At 41.0% G+C, this 13,434-nt stretch overlaps 1 protein-coding gene across 3 annotated transcripts; it reads left to right on the plus strand.

The window, feature by feature from the left end:
- Nucleotides 1-197: 197 nt before the first annotated feature.
- Nucleotides 198-12,876, plus strand: gpcpd1 (glycerophosphocholine phosphodiesterase 1). Of its 3 annotated transcripts, XM_055044303.1 has the most exons (20): nucleotides 199-563; nucleotides 784-897; nucleotides 1,491-1,581; nucleotides 1,690-1,774; nucleotides 3,331-3,406; nucleotides 4,139-4,180; nucleotides 4,462-4,585; nucleotides 4,741-4,984; nucleotides 5,066-5,228; nucleotides 5,317-5,446; nucleotides 5,655-5,709; nucleotides 5,788-5,880; nucleotides 5,955-6,029; nucleotides 7,075-7,114; nucleotides 7,648-7,706; nucleotides 7,792-7,857; nucleotides 7,938-8,074; nucleotides 8,236-8,371; nucleotides 8,471-8,631; nucleotides 11,691-12,876. In XM_055044303.1, the coding sequence occupies exons 2-20, from the start codon at nucleotides 849-851 to the stop codon at nucleotides 11,887-11,889; spliced, it is 2,025 nt and encodes a 674-aa protein (XP_054900278.1). In that variant the 5' UTR covers nucleotides 199-563; nucleotides 784-848; the 3' UTR covers nucleotides 11,890-12,876. The 3 variants fall into 3 exon arrangements, with proteins under 3 accessions (XP_054900279.1, XP_054900278.1, XP_054900280.1); XM_055044304.1 differs by lacking the exon at nucleotides 5,788-5,880 and having other exon boundaries at nucleotides 198-563; XM_055044305.1 differs by lacking the exons at nucleotides 199-563; nucleotides 784-897; nucleotides 1,491-1,581; nucleotides 1,690-1,774; nucleotides 3,331-3,406 and adding an exon at nucleotides 3,257-3,275.
- Nucleotides 12,877-13,434: the final 558 nt, after the last annotated feature.

Genomic DNA, 13,434 nt, shown 5'->3' on the forward strand with positions numbered 1-13,434 from the left:
TTGTGTGTCTCTGTGTTGGCTTGTAAGGGACTGGTAGCCTGTGTCCAGGGTGCACCCCTCGTTTCCCGTTAAGGGAAAAAAAGTCGTCAGTGGCCTTTTAAATGATTTTAAAATGTTTAGACGCCATCTTAATAAACACAACGTTCATATAGTGCAGAAACATATTTGCGAACATTTGACTGGATTTTAAGTTGAAATTCCTTCACCGGAAGTTTGTTCAATTCGGTTCACTTGTTGAACGTAATAGGTGATGTTTATTACAAATTCCGCGAAGAAGAAAAAGAAGAAGAAACGGTTGGCCTCGCGTCTTCGTTCTAGTGCAGTGGGATAAACGCGGGGGATGCAAGGTTTTGATTAAGCGTTATCTTTCCCGGGGGCTTAAATCTGCTCTCGGAACATCTTTATTTGTCTTCGGTTGAAGCCGTCTTGAACTGAACGGCGATGGCAGTGGTGGAGGCAGCTGATCCAGACCGGTGCTCCTCTGCTGGTTCGTCGGACCGAGGTCTGCTGTGAATCCATCAACAGTGCCAAGAACCGGGAAGGAGCTCTTGGAATCAGAGAAGGTAATCGATACGTCCGGGTTTTCGAGCCGTTTCTATTTTCGGCCCACATGTATATAACTGTACGGTTCGGATGCGAGGTGTTTGAAGCTGTTGGAGGAGTTGAGCTGCTGTTGTTTTCAGTCTGCAGGAGACACGTGGCCAGCATTGCAGCATCTCTGTCCTCCCAGAGCTCAGTGGTCTTAGGTTGTTTCGCTTGAACCCCCCTGTTCTTGTCTTGCAGGATTTTTTTTTTTTTTTTTTTTTTTTTTTTGCATCTCCATTGTCTGTGTTTTTCCTGGTTAAACTATGGAGACCAGCCAGGTGAACTTAACTATCAGGGAGGAGACCACTCCGGGTAAGTCTCAATTTACTCTGGTATTTAGAAAAAAAAATGCATTTAAAAAGCTGCAGGGTTTTTGTTGTTTTTAAAGCCTCATGGCTCCTATGCAACAGTTGTCCAGAAGAAGAGACTAAAAAGAATAATTGATCACAATTAACGAAAGGATGCAAGGAAGTAAAGAGGAAACAAACATTTAAGGACAGAATCCCAGGCCATATCGTCTTATTTTTGAACACTCCCTGCTGCTCATCAGATCGTCTGATTAAATACTTTTTGTTTTCTAAAAAACATGGCAATCGTGTGGGAACTGGGCGATAAACCAAATTCTTTAGTTTTTTTTTTTTTTTTTAAGATTTCATTTTCCTTTGACAAGTGTGTTTTAAAACCTCTATTTATGTGGACTTTAAATCCAGGCCAATTCTGTGATGTAATATTAGGGCCAGGCTAAGTTTTTATTTATTTATTTATTTTCTTTTTTCACTTTCACATGAAAAACTCTGCAATCATGAAGAACTTTTAGTACAATCTGCTTTCTGTTGAGAAAGCAATAAATGCAATAGCATCCATCAGCAGTCATGACGTGCAGCGTGTCTTTTTCCCCATTCAAGGTGAGGTGATTGCTGTTGTCGGCAGCTGTGAGGCTCTGGGAAACTGGAGCTATCAGAAAGCTGTGACTCTACATCCTCTTGGTGACGAAAGGTATGAGAAACATTACATGTGCTGCACAACTGTCTCCTGTTAGTTAATAGTATGTGTATTATATTTAGGTTAACTTCAACCCTCTTCATTGTCTTGATTCAATGACAGGCACACATGGGCAGTGACGATCTCTGTACCCCGGGGGGTTGTTTCCACGTATCGCTATTTTAAGGGCTTCTTCCTGGAATCAAAGGTGAGTTAGTTTTCTTTGGTGTTTTTTTTATTTTTATTTTTTTTAATTATTTTTATTTATCAAGTACATTATGCTTTTCTAGTCGCTACAGTTGTGATGCTTTTCAAAGTTTTTTGGGGAACAAAAATTCACCATTTCTATGTATACTCCATTATGTTCAATTTGGTATGACTTCATGACATCATTTCTACTTTTGCAGACCGTCAACAGAGATAGAGGCAATATTTTATTACCACTGTATGTCGAATTTATTGGCTGATTTGCTCAAAGTCACCAGTAACTTGAAATGGATTCCTCCCGACTTGGAATGAAACGATGTAAGGTGGTGGGATTGTTGTCAAATCCTTTTACGTCACACGTGGCTGTGCTGAGCCACGAAAGCAGTTTAAAAAGCAGAAACACCAGCTGCACCGGAGCTGAGAGGCGTTTGCACTGGAAGATTAACCCAAAACCTCATCCTCCCTCTGTGTTTAATGCCACAGCAAGGCTTGAAGAGCGAGATATGTAACTTTCGATGTTTTGTTTTGCTCTGGTGGAAATGTATAAAGCTCTTTAAGAACAACCAGTAAAGCGACTTTTAGTTGATGGGCCGTGTCCACAAAGCCTCAGATGAGCCCTTGTTTTCTCTTTTCCCCCTTCTGTTGATTCCTTCTTTGTGTTGGCTGTCTGTCAGTATGCAGCTATTATTTGTAGGATTTGACAAATCAGTTGTCTGAAATGCAGTGTCACGCTGGGAGCTGCCGTGTGATCCAGCCATGTGGGACGTGAAGCGAAACAGCTTGTGGTCAGTTATTTGGAAGGTCCAGCCACAGGCTGACCAGCTGCTTTGCTTTAATCTGTGATGTGGAACCTCGCCCAGCCTTGAACTAAAGCCTCTTTTTGCGTGATCTTCACTGTTGGTTGAAGAATGCGGTATTTCCCTTAGACTGGCTGTACACAAGTTGGATGCGTTTGAAGATTCTTTCAGTTTCTGGTGACTTTGTCAAGATAGGATTTTGGTGTTCCTACTTTTTTCTTCTTCTTCTTTTTTTGGTTGTTTCATATCAAGAGTGGACTTCACAGAATTTGATTAAGTGTTCTCATTTTTTGTGTATGATATCTCATTATGTGTTCCTGCGATTTAAAAGCTCCAGCAGTACAGGAGGGTGAAGTCACTTTTTCTGTACATTTATGATTGTAGATCCATTTAAAAAATATATATATATTTAGTTTTTTTTTTTAAAGAACCTATAATTTTGTAACTTGTAAAACTAGTGGCTGAAAATAATTTCCATAAACCTCCACTATTGTTGATTAATTACATAAAGAAAAACATTGATCTGAACAAAGATACAATGCTAGGATTTTTTATTTTTTTTTGTTATCCTCTCACTAACAAATCCACCTTTCAGATTTCGACCCGTGGTCTGCGCCTGATCCAGCTGGCGGATCGGTGACTAGACGGGCTCTTACCGCTTTCTCACTCTCTGGTCCAAAGATGTCTTTGCAACCAGCCTGAATGGTAGTTCATGTGTGAATAGTTCATGACTTGAAAATCCTAACGTTGTACCCAACAGAGTGCGGGTGGCCCATGTCAAGTGATAGTCAATTTGTGGGAGACCCATCATCAGCCTCGCACTATGAGCCCCACAGGTATAAACCAGCGAAAAGAAAAATAAAATTTGGTTTGGGTTCATAAAGTCTGTTGTATTCAGACCTCTAATTTCTGATTCACTGTAGCTTCATCCACTCAGGAAGGTTTTTTTTTTCTTTTTCTTTTGGTTAAAGTTTCAATGAACTGCAGTGTTTCCTCTAAATAAAAAAAAAAGATTGTAATTCCCAGCTGTATGTTTTATTATGTTTTGTTTTTGTTTTTTTGATGCTATGGGAGGGATTGGTGAGAGCGTTTACTCGCACTAATCTACAGCCACAGAGGAAACACTGCGGTGCAGCAGACTCCATGACCTGTTATTCAAGGTCTCTTTAGTTAGCCAGCCATTGTGTTGGGTTTTATGCAAATAAAGCTATTTGAACATGAGTCAGATAGGAAGCGTAGCTGCAGCTACGTCCACACCCTGCTCAGGGTCTATTGAGTATCATCACTGATGTGCTTCATTTTAGTTTTTCTGTTAGTCCTACAGTAACCTCTGCGCCATGCTGACTTTAAATATAGATGTTCTTATTAACATAAATATATATATATATATTTTTAAGTTAGCCTTGGTGAAGTTGAGGCAACTCGCATGCAGAGCGATTGAATCTGATGTTAAGAGTTCAAAAATAATAATTATTTTTTTCTTTAACTACCAAGATTGCTCTGGCTTGATGACCTCAACTGATGTGGTATTGCAAGACCCTAAAATGTATTTTTTTCTTCAATTTTAGTTGCACAGCAGAACATTGACGACGGGGAATTTGGATTTCACAGTAAGTCTGCTTGCTTTGATTTTTTTTTTTTTTTTTTTTTTTTAGCATTGTAGCAAAGGGAGCGGAATACAAACAAACACTTTTCAAGCTTGTACTGCAAAGCTACGCATCATCTTGCTTCAATTTTACAATTATGAACTACGTTTTGTAAGTCCAACGCAAGTACCGCCCAACGAAACCTATGATTTTTGGTTGTTTTGTGACGAGATGAGGAAAAGCTTGGTTCATGACGAAGGAAGTCGGTGCGCTGCCTCAGTTCCAGGCCGTCTCTCTCTGTGCAGATGGGGTGAAATGCGTCGACTCAGGATGGCTGACATGCCAGACGGACATTCGACTGCGCTTGCACTATTCCAAGAGGCCTCCGGTGTCCATCACCAAGAAGAAATTCAAGAAGTCACGCTTCAGGTGAGGATGCCGCGGAGTTCAAATTTAACTTGAGTACATCATGAGATGTTCCATACACTGACCTTTTATATAAGCGTAACAGGACGTGCATGTAGTTATATTTAAAGTAGATTAGCACTTTGTCAGGTTTTAATTTTTTAAAATTTTGCATGTAGGATTAAACTTACGTTAGAGGGCATTGAAGAAGAAGAGGAGGAGGAGGAGGAACCGGAACTCAGCCCTTCCTCTTGGCACAAGATGACCACAACTCTGGAAACCAGTTTAATCTCTGCCAACGACTACAAGTCGCGTCACTCTCAGCCAGAATGCGGCTACGCCCTAGAGCCCTCTCGGTGGACCGAGTACAGCATCCACACCATGGACCCGGACAACCTGGAGCTCACGTTTGAGTTTTTTGAGGTCTTTCTGCCTCTTGATAATTCCGCGAAGGGTCTTCAAAATGTGCTGTAACACGCATAGTGATCCGGATTGTGATTACAGGAGGATCTGAGTGAGCACGTGGTCCAGGGAGACATCCATCCCGGATATGTCGGGACAGCCTGCCTCCTGTCTTCCTCGTTCTTGGAGAACGGCAATGACACGGGCGTCGTCACGCTCCCCATCATGGGCCGAAACTCCAGACAGACGATCGGGAAAGTCAGAGGTGACGTTTCTTTGAAAGTACTTAGAATATGCTGCGGATCCTGATTTTTGCCGAGTCCAGCCTTATTGACTGCAGCTTATGGTTTCAGTGGATTACCTGGTGATCCGCCCTATCCAGAAGCTGCAGTGCGACATGAGCTCGTCGTACACAAAGCACTGGACAAAAAGAAGCACGGTGGACGTGGGTCACAGAGGAGCTGGAAGCACACACGCTGCCAAGTGAGACCATCAGTCAATCTTTACCGACGGCAGAATTAGTTTTTTCATCGAAAAAATATGTCAAATCCACTCAATTCACTCATTTTAAATGTAGAATTAATCGTGTGCTACAGAGTGAGGACTCTCTTTAGGATTTTCAGCAGGGTAATGTGGACAAATACGCATAAGTTCAGATGTCTTACCAGTCGCTCCTGTTCTTATTCCACAGATACCACAAAGTCCGGGAAAACACAATCGCTTCTTTCAAAAGTGCTGCCAACCATGTAAGTCGACGAGACGATATATTTGAATAAATCCAGCCACTTGCAGAACATTTTGCCTCAACGTGTTTGAACGCGCAGGGTGCAGCTTTTGTGGAGTTTGACGTTCATCTCTCCAAGGATTCTGTGCCCATCGTGTACCACGATCTAACATGTTGCATCTCCACCAAGAAGGTCCCTTAAACATCTCTCCCCCTGCAGTCGTTGTAGCTTGTGTGATGCTAACTGTTCTGTTTCTGACTTGGTAGAAAAATGACCAGAATCTGGAGCTCATTGAGGTTCCTGTCAAAGACCTGACATTTGATCAGCTGCAGCTACTGAAGGTAAACTTTGCTCCAGCTGGACTGGTTTGTTGAGGCAGCCTGTAGCCATTGTGCTGCCATCCTGTTTAATGTCGGGATGATTGTTGGAGTGAATTTCTGATTGAGAAGATAAAAGCAGTAAAAGGAGCCGTTTCAAAACCAATCTTTGCTTGATGAGCGTCTGTTATCTAACAACTTGTGAGTGTAGAGGTTGTTCTGGGTTTTATTGTGATTTTAGCTCTTCCTGTGTTTGGGTAGTCGACCCAGACTGACCCTGTTCTTTAAACAATATTTGCTCAGCCTGCTGGAAGGTCACCAGATTGGGTCTGACAGAAAGCCTATATCACCCAGAAGCCTTCATACAATCCTTTTGAATTCAGTTTTAGTTGACTTTTGTGTATCCTTGGTCTTGTGATGTTCGGGAAATGTTCAGTAGGGAGTGGTTAGGGTTATTACAGTAACGTTCGATAACCAATTCTCTGCAGGTCGGCAACTAACAATTGTTTTAGCAATCGATTCATTTGCTCAATTATTCTGACGATTAGTCAGATTTAAATAAATATATTGTTGCATTCTGTAGATTTTTCATTTAACCACTTTAGCCATTTTTGTGCAATATTAGAAATACTTATAAGATGCACATAAGCAAAAAAACATAATTTTTAAAATAAGAGAATAAGCATTTCATCACCTAAAATCCAACAACACATTCCTGTAGAGGGACATTGATAATTTGTTGTAAAAAATGCATTTGAAGCTGAAAAAACCCCAAAACAAAAAAAAAACAACAACAAAAAAAACACTTCTAAAAGCTCAGCCTTTTCTGCTTAACTTAACATCAACACAACTTAGGACTGATCTGATGGCCATTTTTCCGGATTAACCAGTCAGTGGTTGATTAGATAAAGGTGCCACATTTGAACCAGGTGAGATATTTGATGAATTCTGGGTAGATCAGATGACAATATCGACAGCGGAAACGGCCTCATGGATCAACGATGACATGAGTAAATATGTTGCTTTTCACTGCAACAGTAAAACATGAATATATGTGTTTCTTGCCCAGCTGGCCCATGTTGCTGCAATGACAGGAAGTGATCACAAAGGTAAGCAGTTCCTCACAACTTTTTTTTTCTTCTTTGTAACCAGAAGAGATTTGGTTTGCTTATCGACATAATGCTGTTTACATAACAGTTGGGCTGGTAGCCCTGCATCATAGGAGGTGATTTTACTGTGCGACGTAGTGCAGAGGTCAATACACCTGTGTTTGTCATTTGGAAAAGACAGAATATGTATATATTTTTTTCCACATCTTTATGGCAATCTGTTTCACAGTAGTCTTTAATGCTACTTTCAGGATTACAGAAAAAAGAGAGAAAAAAATGATAAAATCTACTTAAACACTGCAATACTGACTCCATCTCAAACGTCTGGAGCTTTTAGCTTGGGAAAACGTTTGATTGTGCATACCTCGCAAAAATCCCCCTTTCCAGTGACCCAAATTCACTTCTGGTTAAAGGCCGCTTTGTTTAAGTGTCCTTGCATCACATGAGGGTGGAACGGCCGACATTGTGAAATCGGATCGGCAGATAATCTGGAAGACGTGTGAACGTTTCCCCCGTTCTGTTTGCTTCTTAAGATCTCCTGGAGGATGAGGAGGAAGTCGATGAGCATCAGCCGTTCCCCTCATTATCACAGGCAAGGAATGCTGTCAATGATCACTTTGACTTAAAGGCAGCCCTCATCGGATAGTAATCGCTTTTCTCTGTGCGCTTCTCCAAAGATTTTCCAAGCTGTTCCAGAAAGTGTCGGTTTTAACATTGAACTGAAATGGATCAGCCAAATGAAGGTACGCCATTTGAACCAGACTTTGAAACAAAGTGTAATCGTCGGCGTAAGCTGACGAATCTCCTTGCTCCATTTTCACAGGACGGAACGTGGGACGGGAACTTATCCTCGTATTTCAACATGAATACCTTCCTGGACATTATTCTTACCTGTGTTCTGCAGAAGGCTGGGAGAAGGCGGATCATCTTCTCATGTTTCGACCCAGATATCTGCACAATGTGAGTGCACAGCGTCGCCCTTCGAGTTTGCAGTTGAAATATTGCTGCTCGAAAGGATCCCTGTAAAAGCAGAGGCACTTAATTTTTTTTATTTGTCCGTCAGTGGGACCTCTGAAGGATCTATTTAAAATGTCAAACTGTCCCTGTAATCTGGTTCAAAGGGTGCGACTCAAGCAGAACAAGTACCCCATCCTTTTCCTGACCCAGGGCATTTCACAAAAGTATCCCGAGCTGATGGACGTGCGCTGTCAAACAACGCAGATCGCCATCAGCTTCGCTCAAAGCGAGAACATCCTGGTGGGTGATTTTATTTCCTGGAGGTTGCGCATTCAATAACATCCTTAAGGGAAAAAGCAACCACCTTATTTGCTGGACTTTGATGTTTTGCCCTGGCAGGGAATCAGCGCTCACACCGAGGAGCTGCTGAAGCACCTTAACTACATCGGCGAGGCCCAGTCCAAAGGCCTGGTGGTGTTCAGCTGGGGAGACGACAACAACGAGCATGAAAACAGAAGGAAGCTGAGAGAGCAGGGGATCGACGGGCTCATTTATGACAGGTGAGGTTAAATTTTAACACGCAGCCGGCTGCAGCGTCAGTTCACATGCTACAGGATGCAAACACAGAATGCTATAGATCGGATGTTAAAGCTAATCTTATATAATGGGCTTCTCCCAGCTATTACAACTTATTTGAAACACTATCTGTCAATTATTTAAGGTTCTTGTTCCCATTTAGCTGCCGTGTCTAAAAACTGTTTTGATAAAGGTTTGTTTAGTTATTGCTCCACCATAAAACAGTCCCTTTACTACTATGTTGATAACAAGCAAAGATCACAGTTTGTTTGTTTTTATGTAGATAAGATTCAGATGGTGAGTCACTGCTGTGTTTGTGTGAGTAGTTGAAATCATTGTCTCTACCCAGGAACGATGAGTTCAAGAAATAATTGCGCACGCCTCACACTCTGCCAGATTGCAAAGTTATTTTATGTCGCACGACGGCACAGCAAAAAATATACGCATCGTTTGTCAGACCAGCCATGAACGCTTTTCCAGTAGGTTCTCCTTGACATAAGCTGTTATTTGAACATTTATGCTTTATTTCCTGTGGTAAACGCCTTACAAAATAATGCACTTTTCCAAAATCAAGAAATGAACCTTTTCTCATTTAGTTGGTAGTCATAGATTTTCCTTTACATAATGAGATTTTACTGTTATACCAATACATTGTCCTCCTATTCAAAAAGCCACTTTATATGCTCCGGGTTGCTCCCAACGTTTCAAATTCACCTTTTTAAAAAAAAAAAATTATAAATCCACCCCCACTTGAGTAGCAAAGTGTTCTGTGCCACTTTTAACTTTTTTTTTTTATGTAGGTGAAGGAAAATCCTGTTGCTAAATGGCCAACATCCAAGTGGCTGCTCCCATTTATATAAACAGGGTTGTTCATTAGCTTCTTTTTCAGGGATTACATAATTACGTAATCCATTGGCAGTGTTTTGGATGATTTGGCACCTGTTTGTCTCTTTGAGTGAAAGACTTGATTGTTTATTGATCAGTTGTAGCGTGAAATGAATGAACGCGATGTGCCAGGACTGTTACGTAAAGTATCTGAGTTGGACAGATTCCCCTGCTTCTGGGGAGAACTGCATCATCAGCAGAGCCTGCTCTGCTCAGGCAGTTTTACTTCTCTGTATATCCCGTGCTGTGACATTTACTCTATATTTGTGTCTGCACTTTTGCCCAGGAACCAGCACATTTTCATCTGTTACAGCAAAAAAAAAACGTCTCTTACGTCGTTGTGATATCTGTGCCTCTTTTTTACAGAATTTGTGAAAGCTTGCTGCCATATTTTGACTCAAGTTCTCCAGATTCCTGTAATGTCTCTCTGGTTCCTCTGTTTTAGTTTTTTTTTTCTTTTTCATTTACTCACATTGTCCCGCTGCGATTGTCTTCGGTCGCCCGGCCTACATGCTACCCAAGTGAATCCTGCTCACCAAATGCTGCCGCAGTGTTTCTTGACAATGATACATGAGGCGGTTGACTTATCGTATTTCTCAATGCCTTTGAAGATGATTTATTTTTTTGTTTTCGTTTTGAAGAGATTTGAACAACTCTGTACCAAACACACTTGTGTTGTCTTCGATTGGTCAGCTGCCCTGGTTATCATTTTTAAGCTTTTTTTTTTGGTAATGATCACAAGGACCCTTCCTGTTACTGTCACATCTGCTTGAGAATGCTTTTAAGTTCCTCCGTTTTTATTCTCGCTGCCATGATGTTTCAGTTTGGATTTATGTCTCAGTGGCACAGGGAGCGAATGGCTTTTTATTTGCACGAGACTAAAGATTCTGAATGACGGAGTGCTGCTTGTAATCGGATTTGCAGAAAGCAGACTCGAGCAAGCGTTGGTGCAGCAAACTATGTGTGCTAACTAGTAACTGGTCAAGCAACTGGTCAATCGCGCTTGATCCAAAAGCATTTATTCCTTGCATGAGACGCCTCTGGAAAGGCGAGTTGAGGTCAGAGCGTATGGCTTATGTTAACAAAAAATGTCTCAAAGCAGTTGGCTGATCTGCCTGAACTTGTTTCAAAAACGCTTTGAGTTCTCGAAATTAGGCATCAGCCGGTTACGAGTTTGAAGTTAAACCTCAGAAACGGTGGAGTGGAGCATCGCCGGTGTAGACTAATGAAGTGCTAACTACATCTTAAATCACTAAATCTTATGCTTATTCATTACTTTGGCTTAAATCTGTGACAAAACCAAATTGACAAAGTTAGATTTGTGATGAATTAATTGGATCATTCTGAACTGTTTCTCATTTTCAAATATTTGTGTTAATTCCATGAAATTGTTGTACTTTTATGTAAGACTGTTATACCTTGACAGCCTCACACCGGCCCATGCCTACTTTAAACTAAGTGGTGATTTCACTGGAACCTGTGGACTGTCTGCCGTCGTTTGTTGAACTTCTCCGCTCTTTAATGGATTTAATGGAGCAGTAATCATCTAATAGTATTTTTGTTATGACATCCATTAAAATAGGCGTGCCTTAACTTGCAGGGCTTTTTTTTTTCTCCCCTTCCCAGTCAAACGTTGAATTGCCTCAGATGCATCTGCAGGACTTTACCTGCTCAATTACAGGCTGTAAAAAAAAAAAAAAAAGCTAATCAACCAAAAAAAAAACAGACATAAGATTGCTCTTAGCCCAGAGTAAATCAACTAATCCTGGAATGCTATTACAAGTTGTCATTCGAGCTTCATTCCTGCAGGCAGAACAGCAACCAGTGCAATCATTCAGCTGTTTTAACTGGTCTGTGCATGAGAAATGATGGGTGGTTTGTGATCAGTTTTCACAGAAAATAGTCAAACTGGCCATCTTGCCTTGTTTTTCTTCAACTTTTCATGTTGTTTAAGAGATATATAGTTATAAAATCTGCTTAGCAACAGTGTAGATTTCACCAATGCTTAGATGAATTCATGTAAAACAACAGTATTGTGTTTCCCTAAAAATCCAAAGCAAAACTATTTTATGTAGGATTTTCTTAGGCTCTGGATGTCAGGAATGATTGGGAATTGATCCTAACTCCACAATCGTTTCCTTTTCTTCCCCCTTTCCAGTATCTGTGATGCCCAAGGAGAGCAACCAAACATCTTCCAGGTAGAAGAGCAGCACTCCCTGCAAGAGGTCATTACAGAGGAGACCCTAAAGAGCTCTGCCTGTTCCTGTTACTCCATTCCCTGCTCTGCCGTGCCGTGCGTCGCCCCCAAGATGCACCACGGAAGCGTGGAGTCCGATTCGGGGCTCGGCTCCTCGTAGAAACCCAACCGCCTCGATATTTCACCCTGTTGTTTTTGCACATGTCCTTTGAGAATGACCAAAATGTGATTGGTTGATAAAAATGAACCTCAGTGTTTGCTCAAAAAAAAAAAAAAAATCACAATTGTTGGCCAGATTCATTCTTCTGTTTTTATGTCCTCATAAACGGAGCCACGTTTGAAAATTTAGCCCCCCCCAAAAATGTCAACAGTCCATGCAGGTGTACAAGTTTGTGGTGGATCGAAGTGAAATTTGATGCAGATGAGACTTTACATCCGGAAAGATTTTCTTTTTAGCCATCTACGTGCACGGAGCCATCATCCTTTGAGCAATAGAATTTTAAAAAAGTGACGATGCGTTTTCAGAAATCAGTGGAGTGACGGGTCACATTAGCATTCTGCAAACAGTGCTGGCTGCCAATATTTAATACCCATTTTTTTACTTCTACTGGAGCAACTTGATACGCTTTAAAAAACCACCTTAGGAATAATTAAATTCCTCTTAATAAAGTATGATTGAAAGCAATTGTTCCACCTTTTTTATGGCTTTAAGCTTTTGTTGATTTTAGTTATCGGCTATTATTCAGCATTGTACGTACTGTATGATTTCACATTTACTTGAGGTAAGCAGATGATTGTTTTTGCACATGTAAACCACAGCCTTATGGGGGATTTGTTGTTGTGCTTTGTTTCAGCATGAGCAATGTATCATTTTGTCTTTTCTAATAGACTTGTGTAAAAAAAAAAAAAGAAAATGGATCGTCATTCCCACCTCCTGGTGAATCCATTTCACTTCTGCACCAATAGCCTCTGGTTGGGCTTACACAGCTTTGTAATATGTTTTGTACAGAACCCGTCTTATCCACCCCTTCTCTGATCAACAGTGTGAAGACTGCTACATGCTTTCCTTGAATGTATATGGATGAATAACTGAGCCATGTGTACAATACTAACACATGGAATGTAAATAAACTCGCACTTTTCCTCATTTCTGGTCTCAACTAGGTTTTATACTTGTAGTAACCATGAAGAAACTTTGGCTTTCACTGTCAAAAGTTGTTTCCATTTAGTAGTTTAAGTCTACTGGGACAGATCAACTTGATTGGTTCTCATCTCATAAGTAGCAAAAACTGACATTTTACATGACTTAGTCGTGCTTGATTTTAAGAGCACGTAATTTGATATAATTGGTAAACATCTTGTATAATTGGTCACACAGTCACCATCCTCACGTCACCTTCAGGCTCTGTAATCTTAGGATCCGGGCCACAAAATGCGATACTTAGTGTGGGCATCAGTGGATAACCGCACAATTGTCGTGAGTGCAAATGCTCGACACTTGAAATTTAATAGTCTCGCAAATATTTCACCCACACAATCCTTTGCACACATTGTGACACCTGGTCTTGCAACTCTAATGCGAGTAAAATGTTACGAGTGCTAACAATGACACATGGGCCACAGTTAGAGAACCGTGGGGTTTAAACCTCTCCCACAGTAATGCACGTATCTAAATGACAGAGTTTATCAGACAAATTCTCGGTAA

The sequence above is a fragment of the Poeciliopsis prolifica genome, unplaced genomic scaffold (genome assembly GCF_027474105.1).
Source record: "Poeciliopsis prolifica strain line A6 unplaced genomic scaffold, Auburn_PproV2 SCAFFOLD020, whole genome shotgun sequence".
Lineage (NCBI taxonomy): Eukaryota > Metazoa > Chordata > Actinopteri > Cyprinodontiformes > Poeciliidae > Poeciliopsis > Poeciliopsis prolifica.